The sequence below is a fragment of the Palaemon carinicauda genome, chromosome 9 (genome assembly GCF_036898095.1).
Source record: "Palaemon carinicauda isolate YSFRI2023 chromosome 9, ASM3689809v2, whole genome shotgun sequence".
NCBI lineage: Eukaryota > Metazoa > Arthropoda > Malacostraca > Decapoda > Palaemonidae > Palaemon > Palaemon carinicauda.
Genome location: NC_090733.1, coordinates 117,783,223 through 117,802,653, shown reverse-complemented (window position 1 = coordinate 117,802,653; position 19,431 = coordinate 117,783,223). Strand labels below are relative to the sequence as shown.

Sequence of the window (19,431 nt, the reverse complement as noted above, 5' to 3'; positions counted from 1 at the left end):
TTCATTATTATTTATTATTAGTATTATTATCATAATATATTATTATTACTTACAAAGCTACAACCCTAGTTGGAAAAGCATGGTGCTATATGCAGTATTGCTCTTTTCTTAAATAGACATTACTTTTACTTGTTTTACCATTCAAACCCTTCAGTATTCCATTCTTTTATGGCTCTAACTTGGGAAATAACTTTGTTCATTTCTATATACAAATAATTGTTACTCTATACAGTAAATTTAAAGATCTGCTACCCCCACTATCTAACCTACTCCCTGTTTCTGCCTGTATTCCTCACTGGGCTATTTTTCCCTGTTGGAGCCCTTGGGCTTATAGCATCTTTCTTTTACAACTAGAGTTGTAGCTTAGCTAGTAGTAGAAATAATAATATTAATAATAATAATAATTATAATGATAATAATAATAATAATGATAATAATAATAATAATAATAACAACAATAACAGATGATCTCAAGGACAAGTGAATAAAACTGGATGACAGTGGATGAAAGCATTCGATGTGTGGCCCTTCGATGAGGAATTCTGATCTGGAAGTCTAGCTTGGAAAACCTAACTGGCCTAAGAATTTCCTTTTGGCCTAGCCTGACCTCTTCTCCCTCCAGATTATCATGAATGGCAGAGGCAAGGGATAGTGAGATTACACTATCAAGCGGGACAATGCCCTAGAGACGGCCCATATTACATATGATCAGCGCCCAAGCCTCCTCTCCACCAAAGCTAGGACCAAGGAGGATCAGGCAATAGCTGCTGATAACTCAGCAGATAGACCTATAAGTTTCCCCCGAAAACCCCATCCTTACCTCACAAGGATGGTGAGGTTGCAACGACCAAAGGAACTAACGAGTCTGAGCGGGACTCGAATCCCAGTCCGGTAATCACCAGGCAAGGACGCTACCTCCAGGCCAACACAACCCATAAAGTTATTATTATTATTATTATTATTATTAGCTATGCTAGAACCCTAGTTGGAAAAGGATGCTATAAGCCCAAGGGCTCCAATAAGATAAAATAGCCCAGTGAGGAAAAGAAATAAGGAGATAAATTAACGATATGTTTAAATTTTGGCTGGCATCGGTAAAGATGTAAATGTTAAATGTGTCCAGTTTCAGTTCCAGTTTCATCAGAATAGATACTCACCAGAACGTCAGCCGGGAAAGCCCAACCCCTCCCCCTTGCGGTGCCCAACCACAGCAGTGGCCTCCCCAGTAAACATCTTAAAACTCACGGTCCTTGATTGGGATCGATCTGCTGCCATGCAAATGAGGGGCAAACACGTTGCCGCTCTACTGGCCAGAATGCAATAAGGCAATAAGTTGCCATTATAAGATCTTTTTTTCATTTTCTTTTAAACAAAAGGATGATACCAACTTTAATAAGTGACCTTAGGTTAAGATTGGCTTGGTTCAGTTTTCCTCTCTCAAATTGTAAGATTCACAATTCTAAGAGCTGAACAGTTCTAATGAATAAGAATATAGGCCTACGTTTGAAGGAGCCAACAGGACTCTATTATAACTGCTCGCATTGAATAGGTTCATATTAAGTATTCTTGAATCCATGCTGGTTAAAATCAGCCTAAATCCAAACAGTTAATGGGAAGTACACTGTTCTTGAAATCCCGTGAGTCGTGACGCTAAATCTGCCTTCATGATTTGATATTTCTTGTGAAAATCTGGTCTTTTATTCTAACGCCCAAATCAGAACAACGTATAACAGGCAGCTAACAGCATTTCGTTAGCCTTTTAAACAGTAAAACGAGAATAGTTACATATGATTTCAATAATAGTGATCAGAAAACTATTAAGCCTGAATACAAATGCTAGGGAATACCTGAAAATCTACAGAGCAAAATATAACTGGAAATAAATTATTTTCACACATCAAGGCCCGCCTGAACAGACTCTTAGTGTCTGATGGAGGGCGAGAAATAAACCCCTAAAAGTAAAAAGTAAAAGTAAATTATTGGAACTAAAATATTTCTACTGTAAGTTCTAGACAATTATTGGAACTAAAATATTTCTACTGTAGGTTCTAGACAATCTCGAGTTTTCACATATCCGGCCCCAAGACTAGAACAAGGTTCCGAGAAACTGAAGATTAATATTAAAGCTTCCAAGAATAAACTCAAGACTTTCTTTTCAAATGCGTCGATAATGGAGGTTTGACAACTGATGTGAAATAAGCAGCGTGATACTCGAAATACCCAAGATTTTATAAGACAAGCAGATCATTTAGGTCCTGTAGGGCACAGGGTTTCCATGTGTGATAACACTAGGAAAACAGACCATAAAATACAATAAATATTATGGCATTGTTTACAAGACCACGCTCTTCATATACAGCCGAATTATGTAAAGCTATTGTTTTCACTATTACTTTTTCGTAATTTAAAACAATTCGCCACATGGGAAATAAGGTAAATTATAAAACAAAAACACTGGAATTAAAAAAAAAAAAAACTAACTAACCTGGCTTCCTCACTAAACTACCTGGAACTGACATCGTCAACATAGTCAGCCAAACAGAATTTCGTGATGCCAGCGCGTTTGATATATATTCAAAATATATACTAAATTAACATTGGAGTAATTACTCAAAACTGTCCATGAAGTATACAATTAACAAATATTGACACTTTTGAGTAATTGCTCCATTTTTAATTTAGTATATATTTTGAGTATATAGCAAATATATGTTGGCATCACGAACTTCTGTTAGGTTAGGACTTGAATATGTTCAATGTTGGCCATGTCAGTTGGATCCAGGTCGTTTAGTGAGGAAACCAAGCTGTTTTTTTCCTTTTATTCTATAGGTTTTTTTATGATTTTAACTTGTTTCCCATGTGGCGAATTGTTTTTAATTATAAAAAAGTAATAGAGGAAAATAGCTTGGCATAATTTAGCAGTATATGGAGTGTAGTCTTGTAAACTAATGTCAATAATAGGCTATACATGAATGTATTTTACTCCTACCATAAGGGCTACTCGTGCATCATTACGGTCTTCTAAGATGATAACAGCAGAGGAAACAACGCAAACTAGTTGACTAGCCTAATAATTACGCCATGTGAAACTTATGTAAACCCTAATGTTTCTGCTTAATCGAACGGACCTCGACAACAGCACAGCTGTCACAATCAGTTTCGTCCTACCAAACTTTACCTAGCAACTAGCATTCGTCATTAGGGCAAATGGTCTTTCAATCATAATATTACGGGCATGCTTTCTAAAAGTGGTACTTACATCAACTGTTGAGTACGACATCTTCAGTTAACTCACGGAACGTCCTAGTATCACTTTACACCACCAAAAAAGTTGAACTTACGAAATAAACATTTGATCGTTTGGGTATCGTCCTGTAGTAGCTATAATGACAGCAGCACAGTGTCATCGGCAAACTGTGAAGCTCGGAACAATCGTTGTAATGAATCAGTGTTGCCAGATACTTTTGGTCCAACTGTTGTACCGAACAGCTAAAAATGTCGTACAGTACCATGAAAATGTCGTACCTGCTAATATTTATCCAAGATGCTAAAGAACAACAACAACAACAAAAACAGCTATAATGTATTGGTAATGATAATAGTAGAATAATCTGCCATATATCTTCGGTTTATTCCCTATGTGGGCTCGCTGTTGCGAATGAGCCTTTTCCATCTATTTCTGTTTATTTCTATCTTGTTACCTCAGATAATGTCTGCTTAAATAGCATTCGCTCTGTATAGGTTGTTTTAGTTATGTTGGGCATAGGAAAATGTCCTTTATAGAACACTCGCTAGATGCGATTCTCGCAAACGACATATTTGAAGTATTATTGTTCAATATCGGGTCGTAGTTGTTCATTGTCTCTTCTTATCAGTCAAGATTATGAATTCGGTGGAGATGAGTATGATACTAAAATAAGAGAATCAAACGTTTAAAATTTATTTAATATTTACTTCACATTTTAGTTCGTAGTTAATCGCGGTTTCTTAGTTAACCCTCTCAGAATTAACGGGATTTGGTGATGTAGAATTATTTCCAAATTTCCTTCATTGGCGGTGATTAAACAGCCTAAAAACAAAAGGAGATGGACTGGTTTATTCCTCCTAAAATACTTTATTATTATTATTATTATTATTATTGAAATCTACATATTATAAGCCTAAGAGCAGATCAACGAGTTGAACTAATTTCTAACAAAACGAAAACTCGAAAAACTATTAAATTAGCATTGGAAATAAAAAAAAAGCACAAAACTACTTTCATAACTCATTTTTTTCAACATGCTATTTCCTCGCCTTTCTGGAAAATGTTCAAGTCAAATGAGCTTCCCGAAAATAAGAGAGAGATCATCCCAGCATTTTTCACTCAATTGGCGAGTCATCTCGTCTCCCTGTCCCTTATTAGTCTTGTTGACGAGGCGTTGCCTTTGTTAACCGGAACCCAATAAAAATCCCGCTACTCCAGTTACCGAACAAAGCAACTGTCACTCAACCACCAATGAGAGAGAGAGAGAGGGAGAGAGAGAGAGAGAGAGAGAGAGAGAGAGAGAGAGAGAGAGAGAGAGAGAGAGAGAGAGAGAGAGAGATGAACTGAATATAGTTTTTTTTTTCTCGGCAAACTGGGGATACAGATGATGGGTTCAGCTCTTAAACAAAGCATTTGGTAAATAATATAATATTCTGTTCTGAAGTTGAGGATTGCGGTGTAGCTTATTGAGGTTAAAAGGTGAATACTGTAAGCTCGAAATGCTTTAGCCTCCAGGCCATTTTATAATAAGCTGAATCTTGTACGTTCCCGAGACTGCTTTTTTTTTTCCTTCCTTCTTTCTTTGTCTTTTTATGTTGGTTCTGTTGTTGCGAAGAGTTTCTGGAAATTATCTTTTGTTAACATCCATCAATGTCTTCTTCGTAGCCTACATAGCGCTGAAAAGAAAAGACCATGCGTAGGTTGTCTCGAGAAGAGTACTAAATTTGTATCAGGAGAAAATTAAAGAATTACAATTGCTCCTTCATACCTTCATTATTATTCCAACTAACGGTTCTTTGAAGGTCTGGTTTATTGCTAGTTTAAGTCTGAGATGTTGATTATAAGCTCAGTCCTCGTCTTTTGCTTGCTTGTAGATTAAATGTAGCTCGTAGTTCTCTTCTTTAATATGGTGACAGTTGTTTTTCTTTAGCACATCGCTTTTTATCTATTTTCTTTCCTTTTTCCCAGAGTTTTATCTTATTTCTACCATGACACACTTTTACAGTAGTACATGTCTGTTTAAAATCTCTCAGTGATGGTCTTCATTGTATATAATGACGGATTTTTCCACTCTTTGGTGATTGCTATTCATTTCAAATGCTGATTATACGCCACATCAGTTTTGCAGTGTAACGGTTCTTTAGGGTTGTGGTGGCCTCTTGGAAAAGTCCCTGCCTAGCGTTCTGATGGACGAGAGATCGAGTCCCGTTCAAACTCTATACTGTAGTTTCTTGAGGTGTCTGCAACCTCACCACCATTGTGAGCTCAAGATGGGGGCTTTGGGGGAGACTATGGGGTCTACCTTTTGAGTCATCAGCAGCTATTGCTTGGCCCTTCCTGTTCCTAGTTTGGGTGGCGAGGGGGCTTAGGCGCTGATCATATATGGATATATGGTCAGCCTCTAGGGCATTGTCTTGTTAAGGTATTGTCACTGTTCCTTGCCTCTACTATTCATGAGCGACTTTAATATTTTATCTTAATCCTCTGAACTTGGACATTCCAGTTCATTATCTTGTTGCAACTGTAACCTATCTCTAGTTTTCTGGTTCATTTTTCTCTTCTATAATTCCTACACATTTTGATAACTCTCAAATATCTAGGCCTAGTTCTTCTACTGCTTTCAATGTAGCCCTTAATATTCTTGATTTTGGTGTCTTACCATGGCATAATATCAATGGGGCTCCTGTTCTCTTCAGATGTGGCCCAATTTTCAATATTGGTTAATCTATAACATCCTCTCACTCTCATTCTGTTATCCTTCCTTTTTTTAGTTGTTATTGCATTTTCATTTTATACAATATCATTATTATCAATAGCTAAGCTATAACCCTATTTGGAAAATCAGGATGTTATAAGCACAAGGGCTCCAATACTCAAAGCACAATCTTCTCAACCTTAAAATAAAAACGTTAAAAAATTAGGGTAATAATATACTTCCTTCTTTTTGTGATTTATTTATAGGCAAATACACAAGGTAATAATGATTAATATAATCGTAATGATACATGTGCAACATGCTAACATCAGAGAGTGAGCTGTCCCGCCACCATATCACTTCTGCCGACTCGTAAATATTGCGAGTCTCAAACATGGTTCACCACCTGCAGCCCCTTTTTATTTCATCAGATCTTCTCCCTTCTGCCGTGCCCTCTTTGAAATAAAATGTCAAACAAATACTGTGCTACTGTACCTTCTCATATCAATGGATATCTTAAAATCTGTTAGAACCAGATTTACTTTTTCCTCTGATATATTGCAAAAATGAAGAATGGATGTTGATGCTGAAAATTAATTTGAAACTTAAATGAAGAAAGTTAATACTACTGTACAGTCAAAGTGATGTCGAAACTATACTGTATTTAGATGATTAAATTAAATTTTACTCCCAAATACTAATAATGAATGAAATTAAATTATAAAAAAGGCAATCCCAAAATAATGAATCGGTAACCCTCACTTGACAAAAAACCTAATAACCTTACCAGCAATAATGAAAAAGGAGTAATCCTGAAAAACATTACTAAATACAACAGTAAACAGAAATGCTAATATTGATAAACTTTCTTTTGACCTAAAATGAATTCCAAGATTAAAAGAAACAAGGTTAACAAAGAATGTGAAGAATGAAAGACAAGGCCAACCTGAAAGCCATCTTAAATACTAAATGTTGCCATGTGCTCATGATGGTTTGTTTTGATTTGAGAAATCAAGGACCTATTTTTTCTAATCATTGGTGTTTTGAAACAAGAGGCAAAGTACGCCTATTACAAGATGTAAATGTGACTTTCCATGAACACTAACAAATTTATTTCAACCACATAGATAAAAAAAATTATAAAATTTCTAATCAGTAACTACTATACTGTACTGGCTTTTGACAAGTAAAATTATGAATTAAATATAATGCTGGAAAAAATTAGTCCGCTGAAATTTCTTAACCTATCCAAGAAATGAAAATGAAAAAAAGAAGTAAATCCTCAAAGACAAAGGTAAGGCTCCATCTTTCCTTATGTAGGATTATTCCCTTACATTTCACTTTCATTTAGGTTATAATTTTAAATGCAGCACTAATTGGCATGATAAAAAATAAAAATTTCAAAAGTAGCTTTCTAGCAGTGGCTCTAAATAAAACTAAAAAGTAATCAAGAATATGATATCCAAAATGTAATAAAACAATAACTTTTGTCTACTACATTTTTTCATAATGGAATATGAAATTTTGTAATACAGATTACAGAAATTAATTATCTTTAGCATTTCACTCTAGTTAAAAAACATAATAGCCATAAGAAAGTATGTCCTGACAAATGACCTTTAGAAAACTAATCAACCATCTTTCTCTTAATCCCTTCTAAACCTTACTAAACAAAACAGGAATCCTATTATTATTATACAAGCACAGCAGCATCCTTTAATATCAGAAGACTCATCTTCAATAAGTAATTTCAAAAGAATTCCCTCTGATTTAAATACACAAAAAAAAGAGGGGCCTCTTAAAACAGAGGGGTGGTTCCCATAATTTGCTCAAACGTAAAGCAACTATACATATCATTATATGTATTTCAGGATGGCATTATACAAGTGCCTAATGATCCACAGAACCAAAGTAATTATGACTGATATGAAAGGTGGCGAGAACAGCTTCACCAAACTTCTCACTGTGAGACCCTAACCACAAAGACCAGAATTGCAACCAGGAAAGGACCGAGGAGTTTAGGAGCATCTGAAACTCTCACGTGGTATTGATGGGTACTTTTAAGCATACGGTGAAACCAATGAATAACATAAAAAGATTAATCAATCCAAATCTCTGAGTACTGTAATGTCATTTTATAAAAGTGATTCTTTAAAACTATTTTTTGTGGTTTACATCGCATTTTTGTAAATTCATGAAGTTCAATTGCTTTTCATAAGGTTTTGCCTTTAAAGAACCTTAATAATAGTTTAGTATGGTGTATACTAAAACTAGAAGAGACAGCACATGTGATACATATGCACCATCCAAAATTCTTATTCAAGAAGTCACAGAAAAATAAAATTCACATCGTAACTGGTCATCCTGGCTGCATCTCTGGCTTTCCCAAGAACAATAAAAGGTAATGCATTATAAGCTTCACTATTTTCCTATAAATTACTCTTTTCATAAAGATCAGTTTAGAAAAAAAAATCAAATCTTGTCCACATACAGTAACCACATGAAAATGAGATTATTAAATTCTAGAAATTATGACTTCAACATCATTTGTAAGCAAGTTTTCATAATACTGTGTAATATACAAACTCTCAACTGTCAACATAAGCCTTAAATCTATTTCATAAATAAAAAATCTTCAATTAAACTCCTATAGAATACTACTCTAAACCCTCATAAATGGAGAAAATAGAAAATTATTTTAAATTATGAACTTTCAATTTATAACATACATTGATTATGCAACTTTTAATGCTTAATTCTATTACATAAAAATTTGAATAAATCTCAAAATACATATTCAACTACTCCAAAAATATAAAAGGATTATAATACAGAATTATAAAACAAAACCCTGAATTTTCTACTATCCTTTTGGGTGGTTAAAGGATTGCTTTTGAATTCCTTATATTGTAATCCCTCATCCCATTTCATGTTACTGCCTGTCAACAAACTTGTATGGTAAATGAGAAAAGAAATTATTGGTACTGTATGCAGCAAGAAAAAAAAATACACAAAAAGCTTTTAAAACGACAGCTCATAATGGCTCACCTCTATACATTGTTACCTTAATAACTAAAAAAGAAAGGCAAAGTGACCTCTCTGCACATTTGTTCAAGGATTACTACATTATTAAATGCACGGCCAAAGATAATTCAGTTCTTTATAATGGTAAAAGAAATGACTGTACACTTTGTTCAAAAAGACACTTTTTGTAGTATGTGATTATGATTACGACCAAATACTGTACGTAAAGACTTACATATCAATATGATGTATGTATAAAAATAAAAAATACCTTGAATTATAGTTTCTATTTTGACTTGACCAGTAATAGTAGTATTTCCTATAGAGCAAAAGGTGCACTTGGAAAGGTGTACACATGCCTCAATACAAGACACCACAATGATGTTCCATAATGTCTACACAATACCTTAATAAAGGACACCACAAAGATGTTCCAATGTCAACATCAAAAAATTATTGTGACAGAATATACATCAAGCAAAGAATGGGCTATTCTCTATCTGTGGTAAAGCTTTGCCTAATACAGTGGTGCTAACACTGGGTTTCAGTTCACAAGTACTGTACTGCTGGTGTCTTTATCATAGAGAATAGAAAACACATTTAAAATACTCTCATAATCAAAATAACAATAGCAGCAAACATACTTGGGGACATAATGGCAGAAGACACAAATTTGCTCTAACTATATTCTGCAAACCTTCTTACAAACTCCCAGAACTAAAGCTTAATCCAGACCAATATGCCCATCTACATAATACATTATATCTCATACCAAGAATAAAAACTACAATGTATGTGACACTTTTCCACAGTGCTGTATATTATCACTTCTTCAGAATTGAAGCAAATATTTTGCAAGTTCATTACATTGTGTCACTAGTCCAGATGTGGTTACAGCATTCCACTGCCTTTGCGATGTTCACAAAACAAAGCAAATTCTACCACAAAATAATGTTATCCAGTACATATAAATTGCAAATATAAGCCCCTCCCCCCAAGAATTTGTGGATACAAGGAAACATCCAAGAAATCTTTGATACCTATATAAAGGATGTTAAAATAGACATATAGTAAAAACTAACTCCACATTGGAAGTATGAAACATTACTTGTACTAATAATAATGTATTATCAATAACTCAACTACCTTGTTAACTAATGTTTCACTTAACTAACAAAGTTAGCATTATTCAAATTTCGCATTTCCTAATATAGGCCAAATATATGGTACAATGAAAATGACAAGGCCACAAGATAAGTGTGTTAAAAGCCTCTCAACATTGCCATGGAGTACTGAAGCATATGCTGAGGCTGCGTGGAACTACTCCTTTTTATTATGGTACACTGAAGGTAATGTTCACTATTTCGTAATCACTTGAGTATACAAACTTAACCAAATTACACAATAATACATACGGACAACAAGTTTCTGTTAATCATGCTAGTAAGTACTAAAGAAAAAAAATTAATGGTAATGAAGGTTAATATTGCAAGCAATTGAATCCTCTTGCATTATTTTTGCGTGGTTAAATGTGCTGCATCCGTAAATAACTAGAAGAGATTCCTGTGCACCTTGCCAGTCATTCATTCATTCAAAACGGACCACCATCAGGTAACATAGTTCCCTGGGATTACAAGTCCAAATTCTTTACAATAAAATTAATATAAAAACATTACACGAGGCTTTTATACAATATCAAAGATCAATTAACTGAATGCAAATATAAATATAATTATATACACACAAAACGGACATCCGCATATGTAACTTACTACTGGTATTCTTGAGTTTCATTTTAGAATATTTTGGTGTAAGGACACTTTTCAAATGTTTCCATATGATTGGAAACCAAATATTAACAATAAAATATAAACGTTATGGATTGATGCTTACCAATAACTTTACATATTTTTTAATCACTAAAACAATATGTTTCAGCAAAAAATCTCAATTACTTTTATATTTAAGAAAGCCCGAGTCCATTTAATCATCCACATCAACCACTCACGAGATCCCACAAAAATCTGTCCCCAAAAAATACCAGTAGTTCAGTGTATACATAGTATATAAATTAAAATGTATGTTGTATATTATGTCCTCGCATAGCATAGATACACAAGGCATACACAATTCCATACATAAACAGTACAAGGCATATTGATGTATGCTATGAAAATTAATAGCAATAAATACTTCTGCACTGCATCTCAAAATCAGACACAGAAAAGCAGAATTTACTATCACTGCCTCAGTACAGTACTGTTTATGTTCAAGATTTAAGACTGGAATATTCTGTCCAAATCTTTATACAGTATCAGATGTAACATATACAATGTATTTTGGTTGTGCTGTGTATATATCTATATTCTATATTGTGAGAGAGAGAGAGAGAGAGAGAGAGAGAGAGAGAGAGAGAGAGAGAGAGAGAGAGAGAGAGAGAGAGAGAGAGAGAGAGAGAGAGAGAGAGAGAGAAAGTTTAACTAAAATTCAAATACTGAGGCCAACCATGCAAAAGTAATTTTGACTTTTAAATGGCACTCACTTCTCTTAGCAATTTCCTGATCTCCTTTCAAGAAATTGGACATCAAAACCTCTACTAAATATTATTAGGGATATGAAAGCTATAGTGCTGTAGAGTAGCATTCTTTTTCTGTACAATATAATACACAATATTCCAATATGAAACACACAAAGAGAATTCATCATGGTAAATATTAAAAAGTGGTATAAAGAGGAGTAAGACAAACTGCAGCTGAAAAAGACAAAGTTTGTGTCTTATACAACTAAGTGCTTATAAATAAAAAGAAAAAAAAAAGAATTTTTTTTTATCAAAATACAAAATAACAACTAAGATTTTTGTCTTTCACTGCCTTGCTTATCTCTACTCATTGTACAACAATACAACAGGCATCTTTCCCATAAGAAAGGTTTATACGGACTTTCTTACAACCAGAGAACTTTTTGCAGCTGGTTGATGGAAAACATCATTATCTATTAAGCCAACTTTGGTAATTCACAAGAAAAAAAAAATCAAAAGAAATTTCCCTTCTTCCACCAGAAAACTAGAGCCCTCTTTATAAATGTTTTCTTTCTCTGAATTATTTTCACTTGTTAAGTATCCTTTTCAACATTCTAGATCCTTCCAACTGTTTAGAGGTATAAACATTCATTGAACATCTATCTCTCATATGATAAAAGATCGTTTCGAAGAACAGTGTATTCATTGACCTTTTACTTAGTAGTTCATGTCTTTTGCTCATAGAGAAAGGCTCAATCCAATTAACTTTTCTTAAATAACATTATAGTATACAAACCTCAAAGGTCCATTCACTGGCACTGCCACTTTCATGACATACATACAACAAAATCTGACAATTATTCACATGTACTTCATGCATCATTAAGAAGCTATCCTGTGCTGAATTGCATATTAAACTTAATATTTTACAGTTCAATTAATCACATAGGCATACTAGAATTCTCACTATCAAAAGTATTCAGCTGATTTTCCTGAGAGTGTACCCTCATAAGAAAAATAAAACACATACCCAAAGTTTCTAAGAGGAGGCAACCAACACGAAATCGAAATACTTCACTGGACATCTAACAATATTTCATAAAACCATCTCTTAAACTGGTAAACACCTAACTAATGGATCTCATTAAATACCTCAATGAAAGACTGAATCAAACAAATAAACAAAGGAATCCACTAAATGGTTAACAAAGACTTCATTGAATATCTGAAGAGTTCCCATATCATCTAACTGAAAGCTTTCATTGTATATCCAACAGAGAGCTTCACTGAACATCAAACAGGACTTACTGAATGTAAGACCCAAGGGTACCACTAAACATTTATCTGATATTATTAAACATCTAAACAGAACTTAATAAAACTTCTGAATATGAGGTGTCATTAGCTGTCTGATAGGAAAGTCCTTTCAATAACGTACAGATGCCAATACCCCCAAGAACATCACGCATCGTATATACATTCAATTAAATGTAATTAAAATCATCTGGCCAAATACGATAAATGCTATCTTCAAAAAGGTTGTTCCCTTTCTTATTCTTTAATGATAACTCATAGAGCTGTTTTATATATTTACACCCCACATCATCAGCCATAATAAAAGATATCTTACAATGCTTTGTTTAATTGTTAGTGCATATATATGCAGTATATGAATGCATACAATCATACATATATACTAGGAAACTAAATTTCATAACACCATGAGCAAAGCTGACCATATTTCTGTAACTTATTTAATTACAATTTGTGCTTGATGGAGATTACAGTATACTTCATTTCAGCTTTTGATATTCTATATTCTACTTATCTTTTTCTTAGTTTGTAGCCATTACAAGTACAGTGGAACCCCAGAAGTCAATTTTAAGCATTTTTCCCCCCAAAAATTAAGCTATATTCCAAGATTGAATGGGTAATCAACAGTTAAAAGAACCTGTATGGTTAAGATGAGTATCACCAGAGGTATAACGCCAGTCGAGACAAAGGTTTTACGGTAAAACGCTGTTATTTTGCTCTCTTAGTGCACACCTAGAAAAAAGTGTTGGTTTTTATATGTATTTGTATCATACATACACTATGAATCCCAAGATTATTGGTAGTAATAGGCGAAAAAAAAAATGAGAACCACACCCAACAATGCTTTAAAATTAGTAAATTTTGGGGTCTGGAATGAATTAATTCAACTGTATTTACATTAATTCTATTTAGGAAAATTAATGAAAAAAATCAAACAAATCAATGTTCAAATGGACTTCTGGAAAGAATTAAGTTTAATCCCAAAAGTACCACTGTACAGTACTATGAAATTATTAAACTTTATCTAAGATTTATTTTTCTTACTGGTTGTGTACTTCCTTCTTTTATCTATTGCATCTATCACCACTAGTTTTCTTCTGCAATTAAACATTACATTTAACCAACATTTAAGTAATCTGCCTTTTTAAATAAAATTTTGATTCATGGTTATCTCTTTGGTTTAAAAAATATTCTCCGAAGACTGCAGGAGATAAGATTCAATAACCAAGTTCCTTTGTTTACTGGATACAGTAGACTATTATTGATAAATTTTTGGGGGAACTTTGAGAATTTTACAATAATTTTTTAAATATTTAAATGTTTGAAAAAAATATTGACCTAATTGACAGAATTTGGAAGGGTATGTGAGAGAAGGAAGTTGCGAGTTAATGTGGGTAAGAGTAAGGTTATGAGATGTACGAAAAGGGAAGGTGGTGAGAGGTTGAATGTCATGTTGAATGGAAAGTTACTTGAGGAGGTGGATCAGTTTAAGTACTTGGGGTCTGTTATTGCAGCAAATGGTGGAGTGGAAGCAGATGTACGTCAGAGAGCGAATGAAGGATGCAAAGTGTTGGGGGCAGTGAAGGGAGTGGTAAAGAATAGAGAGTTGGGCATGAATGTAACGAGAGTTCTGTATGAGAAAGTGATTGTACCAACTGTGATGTATGGATCGGAGTTGTGGGGAATGAAAGTAACGGAGAGACAGAAATTGAATGTGTTTGAGATGAAGTGTCTAAGGAGTATGGCTGGTGTATCTTGAGTAGATAGGGTTAGGAACGAAGTAGTGAGGGTGAGAACGGGTGTAAGAAATGGGTTAGCAGCTAGAGTGGATATGAATGTATTGAGGTGGTTTGGCTATGTTGAGAGAATGGAAAATGCCGTCTGCTAAAGAAGGTGATGAATGCAAGAGTTGATGGGAGAAATACTAGAGAAAGGCCAAGGTTTGGGTAGATGGATGGAGTGAAGAAAGCTCTGGGTGATAGGAGGATAGATGTGAGAGGCAAGAGATTATGCTAGAAATAGGAATGAATGGTGAGTGATTGTGAAGCAGTTCCGGTACGCCCTGCTGCTTCCTCCGGTCACCTTGGATGACCTCAGAGATAGCAGCAGTAGGGGATTCAGCATTATGAAGCTTCATCTCTGGTGGATAACGGGGGAGGGTGGGCTGTCAACCCTAGCAGTACCAGCCGAACTCGGTTGAGTCCCTTGTCAGGCTGGGAGGAACGTAGAGAGGAAAGGTCCCCTTTTTTCATTTGTTTTGATGTCGGCTACCCCCCAAAATTGGGGGAAGTGCCTTGGTATATGCATGATGCTTTTACTGATCACGGAGTACCTTCCAGGTAATTTGGTCTTTTAATTATGAATTATAAAGGATGTAAATAGCCTAAAAGCTCATTTGAACATATGGCTGAAGGGGTAATGTATACATTACTTTACATAGTACTGCTTAATTCTGAAAGTGATTAGTTTTGTATCACATCAATGATATGATATTTCTAACAATGCAGCAATGTTTCTAGGTTATAGGATTGATTTGGGTTTGGTAAAAGCTGCACCCTTTACTTATTATAGTCCTGTTGCCCCATCTCCTAGCCTGTTTTTACCTTTCTCACTTTCTATGAGTAAACTTATTTGCATGTCTTATGCAAATGCCAATATGCACTTGAGTACACTTTTTAAAATATCACCTGGCACTACTTCCGAAAAAAAACTTTGCAACTTTGTCATACTCGAGTTAGTATGGATTTCCATACCTACAGTAGTTTTTTCTGTAAAGTGCTCCTGGTTTAGTTTTAGCTTATTCTTTATAGAACTATCATAATTATATCAATTCTGTACTACTGTATTACCTTACAGTTCTGACATTTTCCCAATATTTTGTTGCCTTCTGCATGTAATCTTTCTTTTATAGGTAAAGATGGAAGCACAGTACTCCATACAAAAGTACTTAGGTATACTGTATGAATGAATATATACATACAGCACTAACAATGCAAACATACATTATACAAATATTTTTTGTACAAATATTACAAGAAAATATTCTATATTTCTACAATCCAATCACATACTATACACCTGTCCCAAGCTACCAATAACCCCAGATAATGCATTACTAAATGACTTTTACAACCCAATGTAGAGATGCCAATGTTTATAGTAATAGGGACGTACAGTACATTAAATTTAAAGCTCTCATAGATGAAAAAAGTGCTCCAGAATGTAAATTTTGATCTTATTTTCATCAAATGCAATAAATTGCAGATCCTATGCATGGATGTAAACTTTTTTAACCGTAATTTTATAAAACTGAATGCTCAAATTCAGTGGCTTCCAAAGTAATTGCAGTTCAGCTGTAAACATTAACCAAGATAAAAAGTAGAAAGCCCAGAACTGAAATCTATGACAATTCTCTCCTCGCTTAGGAGAAATTTACTGGTAAAATTCACCTACTAGTCTCACTAATCACCACTGTTTATGCTTACAGCTACTCATAAAGACTATGAAATAAAAAATCAGCATTTTGTCACAAAAGATATAGACTCTTTCTACATCCAACACAGTCACTTGAAACAATCATAATAACGTGAATAATAGAAAACCTCACACTGTAAATATTAATATTTCTGCAAATTAGGTAAATTTTCACATGCATACGTCAACAAAATCACAAAGCTACATTATTGGACATACAGCATAAATACAAATTCAATATAAACTACATGACCACATATAAATGTATACTGTACATACATTAGTCAAAATATGAACATGTTTGTAAACCAGCCAATTCAGTGTAAAATCAACACTAAGATTTTTGTCTCCCACAAAGTAAAGTTTAACCCAATATCCTTTAGGGTTCATTAGAGAGAGTTTTAATTTTCTTGTTCTGGCTAACTTTGTCATATTTTGCCACCCACCCCAACTCATCTCTATCCCTTTCTATGAATTAAAAATTTCTACTTATAGTAAATAAAAACTCATGCACTTTTAGTGTTGTCTTTGTTCATCATTCATAAAATTTAAATAGTTTTATCTTCTCCGTTCTAATTTTCCTAATTCATGTAATTTTACAAATATATACATTACATACAGTATATAGCATGTACACATTACATGAGCTAATTCATCAATAGTCAGTAATATATGCTGCACATACGAATGAGTTTTACGCACACTGTACATGCACTCGTAAATATACTTGCACTTCTTTCACTCACACTCTGACATTCAGCATGAATGCAAGCCTTTTAGCATTTGCTCATTTTGGTCCCCTTGGACATTTCCCAGCCATTCATCTCTGTGACTCTAATAAAGAAATTGCTAAAACCAGAATAATTTGTAAAGATCTATATCAAATATGCTTCAAGCAGGGACCACACAATGAAAGCATAAATACAAAAGACAGAACTATCTACTTCTATCAATTTAATCTATCTACCTACCTATAATTGTGTGTGTGTGTTTGTGCTAGCTGTACATCCTAATCATGTATGTATGTCTGTATACTGTACATGTATTTTGTATGTACCTGATACAAGTCTATCCTACATTTCATCCAATTAATCTAGCATTCATCTCCCTATCTTTATAGGAGTGTATATGTATCTATCTACCCATTTATATACATCTCAAATCTACTAGATACGTAAAAAATACTGCATTTCCCAGTGCACAATTTCTCTTTGTTGCAAACAATGCAGATACACATGGCAAAAGCCAAATAACATATTTCAGAAAATTCCAAAATTTATACAAATGGTATTTTTCAAGCTACTTTATCATTACAGAAAATATGATTCATCAGAAAGCTACTTCAATAAATCTGGTATTAAAATAGAATGTACACAGCAATTCTATACTGGATGATTAAACTGTCAAGAGTTAACTCTCTCCAAAGTACACAAGAATGCCACAATCTTGCCTTAGTTAGGTGTGCCTTTAGAAATTTGTACCAAACCTGCAACCACTGGCAATATTACTTCTATGGTATGTCCTTGTCCATTCAACGTACAACTGCTCCTACTTGACATGCTGAAAGGAAGAAACATGTATTTATTTATAGCAATATTTATTTTTTTCCATAAAAATCCTTATCATTCATATCTTATTTATGGACTTTGTAAGTCTGACACCATTCCTATGTAAAAAAAAAAAAAAATGTATATTGATAATTGGCAGCTGTCTGGCTAGAAATACTGTAAAATGATTGGGTGACCACAAAACCCAGACTCCAAAATTGCACACTTAATTTTTTCTATAGACTGGTTATAGCTTTTAAGGATAAACAGAGTTGAGAGGCAAGCCATGTAAATAAGTTTTTTTTTTTTTTTTTTTTTTTTTTTTTTAACTTAATACCATATTACCAAACCAACCAAGATTCACCTAGCTGGAATGAAGGATCCAGCTTAAAGCTAATGGAATTGAGGTTAACAAAGGCACACAAAGCTCTCACACAAAACAACCATATCTGAAACACTAAAATCCCTGCAAAAACATGAAACTATACTGCCCATGACTGCATGTCCATAGTATACTAAAAGAAGAGAGCGTGTCAAATTACTGTACACTACAGTACATTAATGAAAAGAATTTATGGACAATGTCCAGATGGATATTATCATGTGAGTAATCGATTAAACCTTGAATTATCTTTGTTTGAACCAAAACAGACATCAGTAATTTCACTTCTACTAAGGGGTCCAATGGATTGACTCGTGGTCATGCAGGAGCAGATCCCCTGTTAGAGAAAAAGGATCTTGCGATTCCAGGAAAATTTCAGTGAAGGCAGGCAGTATCAGATTATTCCTTCACGATCAAAAGGGGACTATAAGCACCATTCAATAATTTGTAACTGCCATTAATTACCTTTCCTTATGTTTCTAAGACTTATCTGAGCTAATTTTAATACTAATCTCTTAATAGTATTTCCTATGATGATATGAAAATGGAAGAAACAGCTTGAATGTCTCTTTTATGATCTAAAACATTGAAAAAAATAGTAAATCATTCTGCTTGCACTAATGAGACAATCTCCATTGTCAATGAAAGCTGCAGAGCTTGGTCCTGTTAACTCCTAAGTTGTATTCTTACTGACAGTTTAGCTGTGAAAATAAGTCTAATCAAAATAAATAAAAGGATTCAACTTGTTTTCATTCACTATAATACTGTACCAGAAGAAAAGCATACAAGATATTACTGTATCCATAGAAGTCATCTGCTTGGCAAAGGAATAGCAAAAAATCATTAGCCATCAAAAGTGGAAAGATTAAAAAAAAAAAACTACATCTACCAACCAGACCCAGATTCTTGCATGGAGAGAAAATGATTAATCTTGACGAGCCTTTGGTCCACAGTCAATTTCTGAGGAACAAAAGAAAATAAAAGAATAACTTTGGAAATTTCCCAATGCGAAAATATTCTCAAGAATTATCTGGCAATGCCTTTCTGCAGCTGAATAAATTGGATGATAAGATTTTTTTTGGGATAGAGGCCAGAACTAAAAATGTCACCCCATAGGCAGTTCCAGATTGGACTTTTGTTAGTTGCCTTGTAAATAAAGATCCCAACATATATGGAGATCTCTCTCTCTGGCAATACATTAAAATACTGAATCCCAAAAAGGCCAACAGG

The 19,431-nt window shown here is 34.0% G+C and overlaps 2 protein-coding genes across 5 annotated transcripts in view; both read right to left on the bottom strand.

The window, feature by feature from the left end:
• dlt (codanin-1 like protein dlt) overlaps positions 1-3,386 on the bottom strand; it is a 221,190-nt gene extending 217,804 nt beyond the window's left edge. The window contains exon 1 of the mRNA XM_068380313.1: positions 3,260-3,386. Coding sequence (XP_068236414.1) covers positions 3,260-3,280 — 21 coding nt within the window. The 5' untranslated portion in view covers positions 3,281-3,386. The remainder of the gene's footprint in view (positions 1-3,259) is intronic.
• Positions 3,387-10,403: 7,017 nt separating this feature from the next.
• LOC137647089 (roquin-1-like) overlaps positions 10,404-19,431 on the bottom strand; it is a 91,158-nt gene continuing 82,130 nt past the window's right edge. For all 4 annotated transcript variants that reach the window (XM_068380309.1, XM_068380307.1, XM_068380311.1 and 1 more), the window contains one exon: positions 10,404-17,832. Coding sequence is in view for 1 of the 4 variants with exons in the window: in XM_068380311.1 (XP_068236412.1) it covers positions 17,821-17,832 (12 nt within the window). In the remaining 3 variants the exon portion in view is untranslated. The remainder of the gene's footprint in view (positions 17,833-19,431) is intronic.